Source organism: Ursus arctos, chromosome X, assembly GCF_023065955.2.
Source record: "Ursus arctos isolate Adak ecotype North America chromosome X, UrsArc2.0, whole genome shotgun sequence".
NCBI lineage: Eukaryota > Metazoa > Chordata > Mammalia > Carnivora > Ursidae > Ursus > Ursus arctos.
Genome location: NC_079873.1, coordinates 31,569,673 through 31,589,961, shown reverse-complemented (window position 1 = coordinate 31,589,961; position 20,289 = coordinate 31,569,673). Strand labels below are relative to the sequence as shown.

At 41.8% G+C, this 20,289-nt stretch overlaps 1 protein-coding gene across 1 annotated transcript in view; it reads right to left on the bottom strand.

Moving 5' to 3' along the window:
* The window catches only part of LANCL3 (LanC like family member 3), a 105,811-nt gene that overhangs the window by 11,747 nt on the left and 73,775 nt on the right, over window positions 1–20,289 (bottom strand). The window contains exons 2-4 of the mRNA XM_044389360.3: window positions 19,372–19,495; window positions 17,077–17,274; window positions 4,026–4,233 (exon numbers count right to left, since the gene is read on the bottom strand). Coding sequence (XP_044245295.1) covers window positions 4,026–4,233; window positions 17,077–17,274; window positions 19,372–19,495 — 530 coding nt within the window. The remainder of the gene's footprint in view (window positions 1–4,025; window positions 4,234–17,076; window positions 17,275–19,371; window positions 19,496–20,289) is intronic.

Below are 20,289 nucleotides of genomic sequence, written 5' to 3'. Positions count from 1 at the left end.
AATCCATATGAATTAAATGATTTATAGAAATATATTCACTACCAAAACTAATTCAAGAAGAGGTAGAGGGGCGCCTGGGTGGCGCATACATTAAGCGTCTGCCTTCGGCTCAGGGCGTGATCCCGGCGTTCTGGGATCGAGCCCCACATCAGGCTCCTCCGCTAGGAGCCTGCTTCTTCCTCTCCCGCTCCCCCTGCTGTGTACCCTCTCTCGCTGGCTGTCTTTCACTCTGCTAATAAAAAAAATCTTTAAAAAAAAAGAAGAAGAAGAGGTAGAAACCCTGAATAGTTAAATAATGATGGAAGAAACCGAAACCATTATCAACTATTTTTCTTCAACTATAAATTTCAACTGGTGACCAAGTAATGTTTGTTATAGGAAGGTACATACTGTCTGACATTACTGTTTTAGGAACTGCCAAAATGAGGGAAGTTTCCCCAATTTAGGCCATAGAATATTTAACTTTGAATTATAATGAAGTGGAAATTTCAGTACACTAAAGCAATTAAATGCAATGCCCCCCAAATATTCAGATATGACCTGCACACTTTCAGGCTCTACCTGGAAGTGAGAAATGGAACCTGTCTGAAGGGCCCTGGACCCCAGAACCTCATAACTAAGACTCTGTAAGCTAGGACTGGTCTGCCAGAAAGATAGAGGCCCTTTTCACTGGGCTTTCTAGCGCCTGACAACCTCTGATGAAACCGATCCCAAAGGTGATATCGTATTAGTCTAGACAGGATCCAAAAGGACTTTCTTTTTCTACATTTGGGAGATAAAGGGTCAGGCTGCAACCAAAGAGATTAGGGAGCTGGGAATCAAAATATGTTAATGGAATTCTGGAACAAGGAAGCTCCAAATGGAGGACTGACATATGTTAGTATTTTTCCTTCAGTGACTACCGGCAAATGTCATAAAAGGTATTTTATATGTGTTTTTTTTTTTTTACATTGACTACTAGCTAAGTTGGCTTGGGAAGACCTTTCTGAGAAAATGACTTTAGGGTGAAGATCTGGATGAAGTCAGGGGCCTGGGAGATATATGTAGAAAGTGAGCATTACAGGTGGCGGGAACCAAAACTTCAAAGACTGTGAGGTAGGTTGCCCCGGCACCTTAAAAGAACCCAAAGGAAGCCACTGTGGTAGAAAGAGCTAGGTGGAAAAGAGCAGACGATGCTCTCACAGAGGTAATGGGAGACAAGATCCTGTAGTGCCTTTTGTTCAGAAGACAGACTGGCTTTTACTCTGAGTCACACGGGAAGCCACTGGATTTGCCTGAACAGAGGAGTGTCATAATCTGACGTGATATACATTGTAAGAAGCAAATTTCAAAGGTCAGGGTGAAACACAGAAGCACTCCCAATAAAATCATCATTACTATTGCTCATATTAATGACATTTTTGTGGAGAATCTGACCCATGCAATGGGGGAGGAGGGGGAGAATACAAATGAGGAAGGAAGTAACAAAATTATAATTATTTGCAAATATGTCTGTCTATTTAGAAAACCCAATGGACTCTAATGAAAATCTAATAGAAACAGCAATGGAGTTCAGAAAGGTGGCCAGATATATCATTATACCCATCAAAACTAAGATGTTTATAAGATACAATGCAGATTTATACGAGAGAAGTGCATCTTAGATTGCTAAACTGCAGTAATATGCACATTTTAAAAAGCTTTCATAAATACCAGTATAAATGACCTGAAAATATAGTGCAGGAAAAGATTCTACTCACAAACCTGGAAATATAAAATACCTAGGAATAAAATTAAAAAGAAACATGCAGAACCTTCTTCATAAGATCAAAACCTTACCAAATGACATTTCTAAAAACTTAAATAAAGGGAAAACATACCAAGTTCCTGGATAGAAAAACAATATTCTAAAGATGTTAATTCTCACTAAAGTAACCTATAAATTTATTGAAATTCCAATCAAAATGACAGAATTTTTTTAATCTGAAAATTGATTCTAAAATACAATTGGAAGAATAAATGAGAGAAAATGAATAATAAAATATGACAAGTCAAGAAACAAACATTTATATAAATTGTTTATGATAAATTTGACATTTCAAATCATTGGAGTAATTGATCAATAGCTATTACTGGAATGTTTTGTTTTTTCATTAAAAAACACAAAGATAGATACCCAGATAACAGCATTAAAAAAAAGTAAGTTCTAGATTAGTCAGAGATTTGAAAGTTAAGATAACTTTTAAATGGGTGGGAGAAATGGGTGAAAGAGCTATAAAGATTATTTTTTATAAGTTAAAATCACAAAGGCACTAAAAGTCAATGCAAATTGATATTTTGGTAATCTTGGAGCGGGAAAGGTCTCATAACACAAAATCCAGAAATCTTGAAAGTTTAGCAAGAAAAGTACTTAAAATTTTGGTCTGGCAAAAGACCATAAGCTAAGTTGAAAGAGAAATGGCAAAGTAGGAAAATATTTACAGCATATATTGTAACAAGGAGTTACAATCCTCAAGATAAGTATCACAATAGGATAAAAATGGGCAAAAGATAAAGACCAGGCTAGAAATACCCATTGGTCTAATGACTTCAATTCTAAAATTTCTGTGACAAGAAATGCTTGCACAAGTGCATAGAAATGTATGTACTGGATATCTGGGACAATTTTGCTTGTTATTTGTAAAGATCACATAGGTACCAAGTGTCCATTACTTATAGATCGGTGAAATTAATCATGGTACATCTATAAACTGAAATGAAGGATGTCCCTTAAAAATTGTTCATTTAAAATTATAAGCTGTAAATGGCATGTACAGTACTATTATATATACATACTAGTAGGATCTTATTAATATATGTATACATAGTTATATCTACATAAATATATGAACATGCATTTATGCACAGAGAAATGTCTAGAGTGATAGAACTCCAATTTTTAGTAATAATAACAGTGAACACTTACATTGCAGTTATTATGTGTCAGACACTGTTCTAAATGATAAATGAGGACATTATGCCAAGTGAAATAAGCCGGTTACAAAAAAACAAGTACAGCATGGTAACGCTTATATGAGGTATCTACGATAGCCAAACTCGTAGAAGCCAAGAATAGAATGGTGGTAGCCAGGTACTGGGGACAGAAGGGAAAGTGGAAAGTTGTTGCTCAATGGGTATAAAGTTTCAGCTATGCAAGGTGAATGAGTTCTAGAATCTGCTGTACAGCACTGCCTACAGCTAACACTTAAAAGTATGTTAAGAGGGGGACGCCTGGGTGGCGCAGTCAGTTAAGCGTTTGACTCTTGGTTTCGGCTCAGGTCATGATCTCCGGGTTGTGGGATCGAGCCCCACATGGAGCTCCACCCTCAGTGTGGAGTGTGCTTGAGATTCTTTCTCCCTCTCCCTCTGCCCCTCCTGCTCGGGCTCGCGCTCTCTCTCTCAAATAAATAAATAAATCTTTAAAGAAAATATGTTAAGAGGACAGATGTCATGTGAAATGTTCTTACCACAGTAAAAAACAATCTCAAATATACATACCCTTTGGCCTAGCAATTGCACTTTTATCTTTCAGACATACCCATACATGTGCAAAATGATATGTTACAAGGTTATCCATGATAACATTATTCATAATGCAAAATACTGGAAATAACGCCCATAACCCTCTACACGGGACCTAGTAACTAAACTCTGGTTCATTCATACAATGCAACAATAAAAATGAAGAGTTGCTTATGTACTGATTTGGGGTGACTGCTAAGATAGCAAGGTGCTACCACTTGTATAAAAAAAAGAGGGACGAAACTTTATATATACAGTACACGTATTCGCTTGTATATATACAATATACACACAGAATATCTCTGAGAAGATAATTAAGAAACTGGTAACCCTGTCACCTGGAAAGAGAAGCAAATTGCTAGAGTGCACAGTTGATGTATCTCTTTTTTCACTTTTCAGGCCATGAGACTCTCTTACCTATTCAGAACATAAATTTGATTAATGTTTAGAAAAAAAATAAAAATAACATGCAAAGCTGAGCTGACCTCTGGGCTCGGTAGATGTATTTAGAGTTTCCAGTGAGGCGGTACAGCAGCAGGAAGACGTAAGCACTGCCAGCTACACCGTGGCAAATCCCCGGCCCCTTCTTCAGCAGGCCCTTCTGCCACGTAAGTTCCCCACACCGGATACACGTGTCCAGGTACTGTGGTTTTTTGGAAACCAGATAAGCTTTGGCAAACAGATAGGCAATTCCTGTGAAAACATCAAAGACATCAGAGATGACTTTGGGGCTTTATGCTATGGAGCAGAACGTCTCCAACTGTAAAAGGCTCACACCCGTTCTAATCTGGTAGGTCTGGGGTGAGGCCTGAGATTCTGCGTTTCTACCGAGTGCCCTTCCGGGAACCACATTTTGAATAGCAGTGCTATAGAATCTTCTAGTCTTGTTTTACCTGTGAGATTTAGTTGTTTGAATTGTATCGTGGTATTGGCCCCTGGAGAAAGAGCAACAAGTACAAGGAGTGATACAATCCATAATTTACAAATGGGTTAATATTTAATGATGCATAGTCTGGTAAGCATTATGCATATCTGGCTATTTGAAATGGCTAAGTGTTCATACAGTCTGCTCATTCCCCCACAGAGGTTCGGAATTTGTAATGTTAAAGTGCTTATAACTATACACCTTTCCTTAAGGCAAAACTGGGAGTCCTTCCAGAAACAACAATGATCCCAAACGACCTGGCCAAGATTTCTACCCCAGCTGTGAAGCGAGTCCTTCCCTACTCGATTGTTCCAAAGGAAGACATTTGCCTTCAAAACTCCTCAACAGAGGCAATCTTAATTACACAGGAGGGAACAGAAACAAGAGAAGCGACAGCTATTAATAGAAACGATTTCCCCCAAGTTCCAGGTACTCGTATTGGGAGAGGAGATTAGGAACACAAGATCCCTCTCTCTCCTGCATGGCCTCTAAGTCTCTCCTACAGAAGTGGGAAGACTGCAATTTAGCAGGTATCGCAACTAGCTCATCCATCAGGGTTATCTCTGCCTTTCACTGTTTTTTGACCAGCCTATTTTACAACTCTGTGGAGACAGAAATTACCTTGTAGACAACTGATAGTAATGTAAATACTTCCTATTCCTAGAAAATCACATTCTGTCTGGGAGAGCTTGTTTTGACTTCCCTTGGCCTTTGTGGAAGCAGCCAGTTTTGCATCTGTTAAGCAAATTCATGTCAGCACTCCTAATGGCCCATAAATATGTCTGCTCCTGGAATTTTCCTTTGAAACCAGCTATAACACCTTTCCCGTTTCCTCATTAATTAATGAGCTAAATAAAATTGGTTGACCTGTGTTTATTTTATATTTGTATAAGTCATGATTTTATTCTCTTTCAGAATTTATCATCTAACACTTCCTATGATTAATCCATAAAAACAGGCTCTCCTCAGCCAAGGCTTTCCAGTCAACCACTGACAATGGTCAGCTATAGCCTATTGTCCCTCTTCAGTTCTAGGAACAAAGTGTCTTCCACAAGCTAAAAGAAGCTTTTAAAAGAACTGAACTTATTTAATTACACATTTATCCATTCACTGTATTCACTCATTTGTAAGCGATCATTGGATTACTATATACATAGTCTTAGGCAGGGCTTGCTTCATGGGCATGTGACCTATACAGTCTCCAAGGGTCTCCAGAAGGACCTCATGCTGGGTTTAATACTCTGCTGTTACCATTTTGAAATTAGTAATACATTCTTTAAAGAAGGCTGCATTTTCACTTTGTACTGGGCCCCCCCAAATTATGTAGCCAGTCCTGGCCTTGGGTCATATGAAATAAATGCTAAACAAGATTCCTGACCTTCAGGAAGGTACTGTGTAGAAAGGGAGAGAAAAATTTGTACATGTGACTGATACCTCATAGGACGTGGAGTTCCTGATGCTGTTGGAGCATAAAATGAATGATGCTGTCAATAACACTACAGGGACCAAAAAAGGGGAAGTTCCCTGAGGGAGACAGTTGGGTGAGGCCTAGGATAGAAGTAGGGCTTTCTTCAGGACGTTGCAGGATGCATAGGAATCTCTAGGCCCAACATGAGTTAGAGAGAGCGTTCCAGGCCTCAAGATCGACAAGGGCAAAGATTTGGAGCCAGGGCAAACAACCCACATGAAGACCAGTGGTGCAGTGTTCTAACCAGCAGGACAGGGAGATGGAAAGGTAGATGGGGTTCACATGATGGGTGGTTTTACAAGTCCAGTGAGGCAGCATGGACTCCATTCTGTGGGCAATAGGGAACCAGTGGGAGGGAGTTTGTTGTGGATTGGTTTGTTTTTTATTTTTAATGATGCAGTATTAGTATTATAGACAAATTATAGACAAAATGTCCCACAGTGGTGTCAAGAGAGACCTAAAGAAGCACAAGGGGGTAGCCATGAGCTGATCATGTTGGCAGAAAGATGGCAAAGAGGCTAATAAAAGGCTCAAAGGATTCGGTGGTCGTTCAGATATTAACTGAGCACCTACTATATACCAGGCACAGTAGGAGGTGCTAAGATTTTAAAAAGCCCCTCCCTTCATGGTGTTTACCACTTAACTGGAGGCATTCATTAGGTTACGTGGAACACACAGGAAGGCTCCTAACCCACATCTAGAGGCAGGAAAGGCCCACTGAGGGGAGTGACCCCATCCAGCCTGACTACCAAACATGAGGAAGAATTAGCCAGGTGAACTGGAAGCCCTTGGTGCTCTGCTGGACTGCCTTTACCCTACCTGCAGGTGCCCCATTTCCCAGGTGCTATGAGTTGACTGCTAATAAAGCTCACAGCTGTCCTCTTCTTGGGAGATGTGCACTCAGCCAAATGAGAGGCTATGCTATATGCCCACCTCCCCAGGAAATTTCAGCCAATGACAGCTGACACACGGAGACCAAAGGTCAGCTCCCCTGCCTCAGGATGGACCAACCCTGTAGTGTAATCTGGGCCTCTTAGCATCCACTCAGAAGCCAGGTGAAGCAAGTCTCCAGTTGAGACACAAAAAACCCTCTGTGACTTAGCTCCTATTCTGTTCTGCCAACGTCTCATTCGTTACCTACTTGAAGCTTTTCAGTCAAACCAAAGCACCCACAGTTCCCCTTCCTTCACTATGTGGTTCCAAGCCTCTGACTGACTTTTCTTGGAATAATCTTCCCAACTATCTTGCCCTGGCCAACTCACCTCAGGCATCACTGCCTCCAGGAATCCCTCTTCTGAGTTCCCATCATTCCCTATACAAACCTGAGCACTTACACAATCTCATATTAAAATTATGTTTATATGTCTGCCTCCCCTAGAATGGGGCAAACTACCCACGGGCAGGATCTCTATCTTGTTCATTTTTGCTCCCCTAGTCTATATGGCATGGTGTTTGACGTGGCAAGGGCTCCACAAACATCTGCTGACGTTATAATGTCTCATTTCTCACCCCAGCACAGGCCGATACCGAAGCAGAGACAAGATGTGGAATCAAGAAGAGTTCATATGGTCCAATTGCTGTGCCAGGCCATTAGCCCAAGGCAGCTTAATAGCTACTGATACTATTCCGGCCAGAGACAAAGGACCTCTTCCTGCAGCCTGAATCACAGAACGAATGGTACATGGAAGGGACCTTGAAAGACTTCTAAACCTGTTGTCTTCTAACCTGACCTCCTGAAATCCACAATAAGGCTGCTTAATCTAAAAGGAAGGAATGTTAGGTTTCTTTGCTTTTGATAGGAACTGTGTCCTTCTGTCACCGGAACACTGATTATCGTCCACTGATAAGAAACCTAAGTCAGCAATGATATACGTGTTTGCCAAACACTGGGAAAAGAAATTATTACTTAAGGGAGAGGGGAGTTAAGATGGCGGAGGAGTAGGGGACCCCTTTCTCAGCCGGTCCCGAGTCGAGCTGGATAGGTACCAGACCAGCCTAAACAACCACAGAACCAGCCTGAGACACAGGAAGATACATCTGGATCTCTACAAATGAACATCTCCAGCGCTGAGTATTGAGGTACGAAGCGGGGAGCCATGAATCCGCGCACAGATATCGGAAGATAAACGGAAGGGGGAGGGAGCCGCCGCGTTCGGGCGCCGGGAAGCGGTAGCCACTTGCACGGAGGAGCGGGCGGGCTCGCGGACTGAGACCGTGAGCTGTCCGCGAGCCCGGAACACACGTGCGACCAGTCTGAAAACCGGAGCGCCGGTGCGCTCACTGGAACCAGACTGAGACCGGGAGCTCCAGAGCGCGCGGGGCGGCTGGTGGCGTTAGAAACACAAAGGACAGAGACGCGCCGGCCCTGGAAGTGAGGGCTGGGACGCCGGCTGTGGGGCGCACATCCCGGGACGCTGCAGGGTTGAGCAACACCAACAGAAACAGAGTTAAAGTGGCCAGATCATCAGTGGAGAACGGTCCGCGATCCCTCTGTTCTGAGACAGAGGCTGGGATTCGGCCACTGCTGCTCTGACTCTCAGAAGAGGCATAACAGACCACCAGGGAAAGCCGCCAGAGAACAAAAGCCTGGAAATACCGGCTCAGGGAGTGCCCATCCCCATCCCCCCTCGCAGGGGACACGGAGACTCTACCCAAACAGGGTTGCCTGAGTATTGGAGCGGCAGGCCCCTCCCCCAGAGGACAGGCTGAAAAATCAAGAAGCCCACATCCCTAAGGTCCCTATAAAACATGGGCGCACAGCCTGGGTCCCGGACAATAATTTGGTCTCTGGACAGCCCCGCAACCTCTCCTCATCAGAATGACGAGAAGGAGAAATGCCCCCCAGCAAAGAAAAGACAGTGAATCTGTGGCCTCTGCCACAGAACTAATGGATATGGATATAACCAAATTATCAGAAATGGAATTCAGAGTAACAATGGTCAAGATGATGTGTAGACTTGAAAAAAGTATTAATGAAAATGTTAATGAGAATATAGAATCTCTAAGGGCGGAAATGAGAGCGAATCTGGCAGAAATTAAAAATGCTATCAGTCAAATGCAGTCAAAACTAGAGGCTCTGACAGCCAGGGTGAATGAGGCAGAAGAACGTATCAGCGAATTAGAGGATGGGTTAGTAGAAGAGAAAACTAAAATAGAATCTGGGCTAAAAAAAAATCCATTCCCAAGAATGTAGATTACAGGAGATTACTGACTCAATGAAACGTTCCAATGTCAGAATCATCGGCATCCCTGAGGGGGTGGAGAAAAACAGAGGTCTAGAAGAGATATTTGAACAAATTGTAGCTGAAAACTTCCCTAATCTAGCAAAGGAAACAAGCATTCGTGTCCAAGAGGCAGAGAGGACCCCTCCCAAATTCAACCATGACAAACCTACGCCACGTCACATCATAGTGCAATTCGCAAATATTAGATCCAAGGATACAGTATTGAAAGCGGCCAGGGCAAAGAAATTTCTCACATACCAAGGCAAAAGTATCAGGATTACGTCAGACCTGTCTACACAGACCTGGGATGAGAGAAAGGGTTGGGGGGGCATTTTTAAAGCTCTTTCAGAAAAAAGCATGCAGCCAAGGATCCTTCATCCAGCAAGGCTGTCATTCAGAATGGATGGAGAGATAAGGACCTTCCAGAATCACCAGTCACTGACCAATTTCGTAACCACGAAACCAACCCTACAGGAGATATTAAGAGGGGTTCTATAAAAGTAAAAAGGCCCCAAGAGTGATACGGAACAGAAAGTCACAATCTATAGAAACAAAGACTTTACAGGCAACATGGCATCATTAAAATCATCTCTCTCAATAATCAGTCTCAATGTAAATGGCCTAAATGCCCCCATAAACGCCACAGGGTTGAGATTGGATAAAAAGACATGACCCATCCATTTGCTGTCTACAAGAGACTCATTTTGAACCTAAAGATACATTCAGACTGAAAGTAAAGGGATGGAATACCATCTTCCACGCCAACGGACCTCAAAAGAAAGCTGGGGTAGCAATTCTTATATCAGACAGATTGGATTTTAAACTAAAGACTATACTTAGAAACACAGAAGGGCACTATATTATTCTTAAGGATGTATCCAACAAGTGGATATGACAATTATAAATATATATGCCTCCAAAAGGGGTGCAGCAAGATACACAAGCCAACTCTTAACCACATTAAAGAGACATACAGATAAAAATACGCTAATAGTAGGGGACCTCAACACTCCACTATCAGCAATAGACAGACCACCTAAGCAAGAAATCAGCAAAGAAACAAGAGCTTTGAATGCCATACTTGACGAGTTGGACCTCATAGATATATATAGAACACTACACCCCAGAACCAAAGAATACTCACTCTATTCTAATGCCCATGGAACAGTCTCAAGAATAGACCATGTTCTGGGACACAAAACAGGTCTCAACCGATACCAAAAGACTGAAATTATTCCCTGCATATTCTCAAACCACAACGCTTTGAAATTGGAACTCAACCACAAGGAAAAATTTGGAAGAAACGCAAACACTTGGAGACTAAGAACTATCCTGCTCAGGAATGAATCGATAAACCAGGAAATCAAAAATCAATTTAAACAATTTATGGAGACCAACGAGAATGAAAACACAACAGTCCAAAACCTATGGGATACTGCAAAGGTGGTCCTAAGGGGGAAATACATAGCCATCCAAGCCTCACTCAGAAGAATAGAAAAATCTAAAATGCAGTTTTTATATTCTCACCTCAAGAAGCTGGAACAGCAACAGAAGAACAGGCCTAATCCATGCACGAGGAAGCAGCTGACCAAGATTAGAGCAGAAATCAATGAAGTAGAAACCAGGAGTATAGTAGAGCAGATCAACAGAACTAGAAGTTGGTTCGTTGAAAGAATTAATAAATTGACAGACCACTGGCAAGACTTATCCGAAAGAATAGAGAAAGGACCCAAATTAATAAAATTATGAATGAAAAATTAGAGGTCACAACCAACACCAATGAAATTGGAAGGATTATTAGAAACTTTTATCAACAGCTTTATGCCAATAAATTAAGCAATCTGGAAGAGATGGAGGCCTTCCTGGAAACCTATAAACTACCAAGACTGAAACAGGAAGAAATTGATTTTTTAAACAGGCCAATTAATTATGAAGAGATTGAAACAGTGATAAACAACCTTCCAAAAAATAAAACTCCAGGCCCGGATGGTTTTCCTGGGGGAATTCTACCAAACATTCAAAGAAGAAATAATACCTATTCTCCTAAAGCTATTTCAAAAAATAGAAACAGAAGGAAACCTACCAAACTCATTCTATGAGGCCAATATTACCTTGATCCCCAAACAGGCAAAGACCCCATCAAAAAGGAAAATTACAGACCGATTTCCCTAATGGATATGGACGCCAAAATCCTCAACAAGATCCTGGCTAATAGAATCCAACAGTACAGTAAAAGGATTATCCTTCATGACCAAGTGGGATTCATTCCTGGGATGCAAGGGTGGTTCAACATTCGCAAATCAATCGGTGTCATAGATTTTATCCAGAAAGAAAAATTCAAAAACCATATGATTCTCTCAATAGATGCAGAAAAAGCATTTGACAAAATACAGCATCCTTTCCTGATTAAAACCCTTCAGAGTGTAGGGATAGAGGCTACCTTCCTCAATTTCATAAAAACCATCTATGAAAAGCCTACAGCAAATATCATTCTCAATGCGGAAAAGCTGGAAGCCTTTCCCTTAAGATCAAGAACACGAGAAGGATGCCCACTCTCGCCACTATTATTCAACATAGTACTAGAAGTCCTTGCAACAGCAATCGGACAACAAAAAGGGATAAAAGGTATCCAAATGGGCAAAGAAGAAGTCAAAATGTCTCTCTTCGCAGATGACGTGATACTCTATATGGAAAACCCAAAAGAATCCACTCCCAAACTATTAGAAGTTATAGAGCAATTCAGTAATGTGGCGGGATACAAAATCAATGCTCAGAAATCAGTTGCATTTCTATACACAAATAATGAGACTGAAGAAAGAGAAATTAGGGAATCCATCCCATTTACAATAGCACCAAAAACCATACGTTACCTTGGAATTAACTTAACCAGAGACGTAAAGGGTCTATATTCTAGAAACTATAAATCACTCTTGAAAGACTTTGAAGAAGACACAAAAAGATGGAAAAATATTCCATGCTCATGGATCGGAAGAATTAACATAGTTAAAATGTCCATGCTACCCAGAGCAATCTACACTTTCAATGCTATCCCGATCAAAATACCAAACATTTTTCAAAGAACTAGAACAAATAGTCCTTAAATTTGTATGGAACCAGAAAAGGCCCCAAATCGCCAAGGAACTGTTGAAAAGGAAAAACAAAGCTGGGGGCATCACAATGCCGGATTTCGAGCTGTACTACAAAGCTGTGATCACAAAGACAGCATGGTACTGGCACAAAAACAGACACATAGACCAATGGAACAGAATAGAGAACCCAGAAATGGACCCTCGGCTCTTTGGGCAACTAATCTTTGATAAAGCAGGAAAAAACATCCGGTGGAAAAAAGACAGTCTCTTCAATAAATGGTGCTGGGAAATTTGGACAGCTACATGCAAAAGAATGAAACTTGACCACTCTCTCACACCATACACAAAGATAAACTCCAAATGGATGAAAGACCTCGATGTGAGACAGGAATCCATCAAAATCCTAGAGGAAAATATAGGCAGCAACCTCTACAACATCGGCCAAAGCAACCTTTTTCATGACACATCTCCAAAGGCAAGAGAAACAAAAGATAAAATGAACTTGTGGGACTTCATCAAGATAAAAATCTTCTGCACAGCCAAGGAAACAGTCAAAAAATCTAAGAGGCAGCCCACGGAATGGGAGAAGATATTTGCAAATGATGCTACAGATAAAAGACTGGTATCCAAGATCTACAAAGAACTTCTCAAACTCAATATGCAAGAAACAAATAAACAAATCATAAAATGGGCAGAAGATATGAACAGACACTTTTCCAATGAGGACATACAAATGGCTAACAGACACATGAAAAAATGTTCAAAATCATTAGCCATCAGGGAAATTCAAATCAAAACCACACTAAGATACCACCTTACGCCAGTTAGAATGGCAAAAATTGACAAGGCAAGAAACAACAATTGCTGGAGAGGATATGGAGAAAGGGGATCCCTCCTACATTGTTGGTGGGAATGCAAGTTGGTATAGCCACTCTGGAAAACAGTGTGGACGTCCCTTAAAAAGTTAAAAATTGAGCTACCCTATGACCCAGCCATTGCATTACTGGGTATTTACCCTAAAGATAGAGACGTAGTGAAGAGAAGGGCCATATGCACCCCAATGTTCATAGCAGCTCTATCCACAATAGCTAAATCGTGGAAGGAACCGAGATGCCCTTCAACAGATGACTGGATTACGAAGTTGTGGTCCACATATACAATGGAATATTACTCAGCTATCAGAAAGAACGAGTTCTCAACATTTGCTGCAACATGGACGGCACTGGAGGAGATAATGCTAAGTGAAATAAGCCAAGCAGAGAAAGACAATTATCATATGATTTCTCTCATCTATGGAACATAAGAACTAGGAAGATCAGTAGGGGAAGAAAGGGATAAAGAAAGGGGGGGTAATCAGAAGGGGGAATGAAGCATGAGAGACTATGGACTCTGAGAAACAAACTGAGGGCTTCAGAGGGGAGGGGGGTGGGGGAATGAGATAGACCGGTGATGGGTAGTAAGGAGGGCACGTATTGCATGGTACACTGAGTGTTATACACAACTAATGAATCATCGAACTTTACATCAAAAACCAGGGGTGTACTGTATGGTGACTAACAGAATATAATAAAAAAACATTAGAAAAATAAAAAAATAAAAATAAATAAAATTAAAAAAAAGAAATTATTACTTAAGAAATACAGTTTGAGAAGCTAAAGCTGTGAAAGCACGCAATCTAGCAGAGCCTCGTGATAGCTAGGCTCCGCACGCAGAGTTCGAACAGACTGGAGCGTCACCGCACAGGTCAGTTCTTCGGTCTGTCACTTCACTAAGGCATGCATTGTACGGTGCACGACAAAGGGACCAATGACACTGGCCCTGGCCAAGCCCTCGTTCTCTATTCAAAGTCACATACCCAGGAGCCCTTGCGAAATGATTTTAAAAACTAGTCACACCTGTGTTTTACATAGACGCAAGGAAACGCACCGTCAGTGTTACCACAGTACTGATGTAACATAATGCAATCCAGAGTTTATTTTAGCCACAGCGTTTGTTTTAATGATTTTGTAAATGACTCTCATCCTGTATTTCGGAATCATTCAGGCTATGAGGAGGTCATACGCATCTGCCTGCTCTACTTCGTTGCACTTAGTGAGAAAAGCTAGATGCTACCCTGGCTATTTCTAAATGTGGGTGTCTGCAGATCTTTTGGGTCATATCCCTCAGGAAGGGCCAGGGCCCACAGGACGAAGGGGATCTGTGGTGATCAAAAGACTGACTTTCACTGCTCCATCTCCACATACTCCATTCACAGATGAAGAAACAAAGCCACGAAAGGCACACAGCGGTTTTCTCAAGGTCATTTAGTTAGTGTTGGAGCTACGACTAGAAGCCAAAGTTATTAACTTCGAGGCAAGAACTATTTGCACACTGCCTAAATGCTAACTAGGGCTGTGTGTCACCTGAGAGGTGGGATGAAGGACAGTCGATCAGAAACAATCACGGGGGAGATAAGATATCGCTGATCAAGTTCCACATTTGGATCATCTCTGGCAGGTTTTTATTCACGGAATCAGTCTGCTGCCCCAAACCATCTGCGCTGCTCATAAATCTACGCTCAAAAAAATGGTTTCCTCAAACCAGGGAAAATGATTTTTCTAAGTCATCTCCTTTAAGAATTTTGGGGGAGTTTAGTGTTGCTGACTTGATGGTCTTTAACCTGTACTTCTCAGCGGTATAGTCACTCTTATGCTGTTTTTAGCACATCTCATAAAAGGAAGACCAATACCCTTGAGGTGGGAGTGCGGGGTGGCATACCTAATGGGCCCCGGTTGATTCTTTATTCATTTGTGAATTGCTTTATTTTTGGTAGTTCAGTGAATATGGGGGTTTAATGAGTTTGCTCTGCAACCTATGTTTAATCTTACCAAGGTACAGAACGTGAATGATATATGAGGACAAATAAAGTCCCCGAGGTGATGAATCCTACGCTATACTGTTCCAGTACATGATTTACGAAGACAGAAGGAATGTGGTGCACAAAGAGGATGGAATGACCGCCCTGCGAAGACACCCCCATCAATTAACTGACCCAGTCACTCATTTTAATGGATTATCTTCCCATCCTTTACAGGGCTTTTACTAGCACATTGAGTCCCTTTAAAATATTCTGCATTTAACTTGGGACACCTCCAAAATTCAAGGATTCTGGGGGTGCTTGGAGGATAGCCAGAGACCATCACTGAGGATGATTAAAGGGAAATGGGATGTGGGAGTGCTGAGCTTAACATGAAGAGATATCATTTCCAGAATGGTAAATAAGTTGTTTTTCTCCAAAAAGTTCAAAGCCAGAAGAAACAGGCTCACATCATCACCAGCGGGAAATGGCTTGGACATAAGGCACAGCGCGCCGGCACTGGAACAAGCAAACACAGGAGCCTTTGAAGTCCCTTCCTTAGGTAAATGCGGCAGGCGGAGAAAACATGGCCAATGAGCTAAAACTTGTTATTCTTCAACTCAAACTGTACCAAAGAAAAAATGAAATTGCAGCTGGATTACAGATCATTAATTAGGTAAGGAGCGGAAAGGCAGTAATAAAAATCAGGTAACAGACTAAAGAGAAATCGAATCTGCTTTAAAGCTTTGCTCATAGCACTGAAGCATAGCCTTGAAAATTAAATCCCCTCCTGAGACACTTGGGTGGCTCAGTTGGTGAAGCATCTGCCTTTGGCTCAGGTCATGATCCCAGGGTCCTGGGATCGAGCCCCGCATCAGGCTCCCTGCTCAGTGGGGAGCCTGCTTCTCCCTCTGCCTACCACTTCCCCTGCTTGTGCATGTTCTCTCTCTCTCAGCTAAATAAGTAAAAATCTTCTTAAACAAAAGAAAATTAAATCCACTCCGAATCCAAAAAATTTGTGTCATTTTGGTATTTTAAATCTCTCCCCTGACCAATCTACTGAAATTAATTGATTTACTTGAATTTAACTTCTTTCAAATTGCTCCTTCTCAGAAAGCCTAATTAACAGTGTAATGGGATTTAAAAAAAAAAAAAAAGAAAGAAAGAAAAGAAAAGATGGAGTCTGATAAGTTTCTAGGCTCAATTCCAGAGAATTCACTGCAGATGGCTTCTCAGTTCTCTGGACTTTTTATTAGGTGATGATGGCAATCCTCATTTGAAGACTTATGGAATAGTGTATCTCAAACTTTAACGTGCATATAAATCATGTAGGGATCTTGGTAACGTGCAGATTCTGATTCCGTGAGTCTGGGGTGGAGCCTAACATTTTGCATTTCTAATCAGCTCTCTTGTTGTCCCTGCCACTGGTCCAGGGGCCACATTTTGAATTACCAGCCTCCAGATTTATACCGTTCAACGCAGATACTGAGCTCTTGCCACGTGGCTAGTCTGAATTGAGATGGGGTGTTAGTATAAAATATATTCTGGCTTTCAAACACTTTAATATGAAAAAAACCTGAAACACCTCAAGTTTTAAATTGGTTGCATGTTGAAATAATCCTTGGTGTATATTGGGTCATAAAATATATACTATACTAATATATTATTAAGACCCATGTCACCTGTTTCTGTTTACATTTTTAATGGGGCTACTAAAAATGTAATTTCATATGTGGCTCATGTTATATTTTATTGGACAGTGCTAGTTTAATTTATATGCAAATAGAGATCATATATTTTTAAAACTGCAGGATCATTTCTAGAGATCTTTTACAGATCAAGACTTTTTTTGGTTTGCCAAGTTTCATCTTGACCTTTTGCACTCACGTAGTAATGACATAAGGTGAGAAATAGCCTCACTCCTCAGAAAAGACCCCCATGTTTGGCTAAACCCAGTGAAAGGCAGTGTCTGTAGATAACAGTGGGGGTGAGACCTGGGGCGCCGTGGCACCAGTGCACCAGCTCGTTCTCTCTCTCGATGGCCTCGCCGAGCTCGGGTGGCCAGTTGCAGTTCTGTTCCTGCTCCATGAGGAAGTCCACACTCTGCCATACCAGCTCCTGATCTGAGGGCTTGAGGTGCTCATGGTAAGACAGAAGCATCTGGAGAATGGACGACAGGCCGTGAGCTGCTCCTATATCAAGAAACCAAGCATAATTAATTCGCACAATTGGGAGGACAGCCCATTTAATTCAGTGAAAAGCCAATCATAGTACGAAAAAATAAAGGCAATATTACTTGAGAGCAGACATAATGGTAGAGCTTTCTCTTTGCACTCAGGCACTAGGAACTCCCCTCAAATGGCCTTACAGTTTTATCGAGTCAAAAACGATTCTTCTGGGGTGCCTGGGTGGCTGAGTCAGTTAAGTGTCCAACTCTTGGTTTTGGCTCAGGTCCTGATCTCAGGGTTGTGAGATCGAGACCTGCATCGGGCTGTGCACTCAGCGGAAAGTCTGATTGAGAATCTCTCTCTCCTTCTCCCTCTGCCCCTCCCCACCCCCCCCAATAAATAAAATCTTTAAAAAAATTCTTCCTAAAATTTAGTCATAATACTTGAAGGTACCTGTCTTTCACTGGATTTTAATTTGTTAGGTAAAAATGCTTTCCAGGAAAATATTTATGCATTAGATAGCAATCTGGTTTGTGCTATATATGCAAATGGCTAGAATGTTAATTTCTCTAAAAAGAAGGAAAATGAAAGGAATAGTTCTATTAAGGAACTCTAGCAGACATTGCCAGTGCCCTGCCCATCACGTCGCCCACACTCACCATTCGGGGGCACCTCTCCTCCCCACCTTCTACCTCAAGCATTTATCCTTCTGCCTGAGGCTTTCTGTGGCCACAGGGGTATACCCGGCCCACAGGGAGAGGACTGAAGTCCTAGGGAATTAACAGGTCTGGGAGCAGCCCTCGACCCAGGAAGCAGGGAATTGGTGGATGAATACCCCAGCTTCCTCACCGTTGGGGTGGGACAATTTTGAGGCCTGTTCTAGACAGTCTCCAGGGTCCCCAGTGGAACTAAGCCTCAGTTTCCACATTTGTTCACTATTACAGCGTCTATTAACCTCTTTCTCTACCCTGTCTCACTTCTTCATTCCTTTATCAACACTTTCTAGGATCACCTCCCAAATAAGCCATTTATACCTAAATCCTTGTCTCAAGATCTGATTCTAGAGAAAGTCAGATAGGAACTTGAAGGTTCTTTGAGAAATCTCTCAGAGGACGACTAGTCTATAAGCTCATTGCTGAGGTTGGGTACCCTCATTACGTACAGGCTGTTGGTAAATGTCTGGGGATCACAAAGGTAAGTGAGCAAAAGTCCTCATCCTGAAGGGGCACAAAGCCCGCTGAGGCAGCTGGACAGGCAAGCCACTCATTACAGCGTGATGTGATAAAGGCGCCAATAAAAGTGTGGCAGGGTGACCTGACGTTAACCAATTTTGCTTCAGCGTAAAACCTGAAACGTGTGAATGTTTCTCCAGAGAGGGTTCAATAAACCCTTCTTCCAAAAGCGCAAAGTTTCTCAATAGCTCCGATGATGTTTGATCAGCTTTGAAGTCTAGGTGTAAGTATTACAGGTAAGTTGAAGGGTTAGGGGAGGCCAGGCATTCTGAGCAAAAGGAACAGGCACAAAGATTTTGAAGATTTGAGAGCACTTTGCTTGTAGATTATACAGGACAGAAACAGAAAAGGGACAGAGAGCGAGCTTGAGTTTGGAGAAGAGAGCGGGTGACCTACAAAGGGCCCTGTAAGTCATGCCCGGGAGTGATGGGGAGGCACTGAAAGATTCAAAAGGGAGTAACTAATGTTCATTCTACATGCCTCATATCTCGAAAATAGTCATTATGACTCAGTAGCCTGTTATTAATCCACTAATATGAAACACTTGGAAATGTCAGTGGCTTCATCCTAGTTTCCCTGTGCAGAAGCACCATTGGCAATGAGTGTGTAAACCGTTCACAAACTTTCAGTGAAATTCAGCCAATGAACTCACAACCTAGAACAAGGCTTTTAGTCTTTAGGGCAAGCAATCATAAAAACAGCTACCTTTGTGTCAGACTAGGAGAACAAACATTAAATTGTGATTTGTAGTATCTATCAATATTTGTTTTTAAATGGCATTTTAAAGTGTTTCTAGTTAGGTGAATAGCGATGACCTATATCAAAAACAAAATTGTCTAGTTTTTACTCAGTGTGGATATTAGGGGACTTTGCGAACACTTCCACTTACCCAAGTATTCAGTTCCATAGTAAGAATACATCAGGGGGAATGGTTTCCTTTTTTTCATGGCATACTGCTTCCCAGAGTCCAGAATCGCCTGGCAAATCGATTTGATCTGTGCTGGGGTCAGTACCTGAGTAAGGAAATCAAGAAGCAGAAGTCAAATCAGGATCTTCTTTTTTTCCACAGACACTGGATTTTCTCATTAAGGTCCATCAGCATATTCCCCAAATTCTTTTCCTCTTAGTAAATAAGCTTAGCCAGCAGTAACTTTTTTTTTTTTTAACAACTGATTCTCTTTTTGTTGTCAAGTTTATCCCACCCTCTTCAGAAAATTTGCTGTGTGGATGGGAAATACACACTTTTATTGCCCCAGGCTTTTATAAAATGCGAAGACCACTTTACCGCGGTTATACCATTAATCCTTGTCACAGGAACAAGAAATTGCACAGAAAAGAACAAAGACTGGGCCTAACGGATCATGCTTAACAAAGCTGTCACTCCCGGTGTACGGCGCTGGTCCGGCCCAGACAATGGGCCTTTGGCCTGTGTCATTTAGACCTTGCTTATAAAGCCAGAGTGCTATGACAGGCTGCTGCATGACAGACTCCTGGTGGCCTCTGCATTCCCAGAATGAAACCAAAGACCAGTAAGTACCGAGGCAAAATCACTTTCAATATCAAAATGACTCTGAGTAGAGAATGGCTAAAATGCAATGACTTGCAGTCTTCCATATTTTACTCAATCTACCCACAGTCCGTGTTAGCACCCTAGAGATGGAAATGTTCTCAAGCCTACAAAGCAGTGGTGAGTTTATCAGGATTCTGCTTAGGTGTGAGACGCTCCTCAGGGCAGATGCGATGCTCCCGGCTCCCTCTGGCTCACTCCTTCTATCTCGCCATGACTCTTTGGGGGAGCACTTACCAC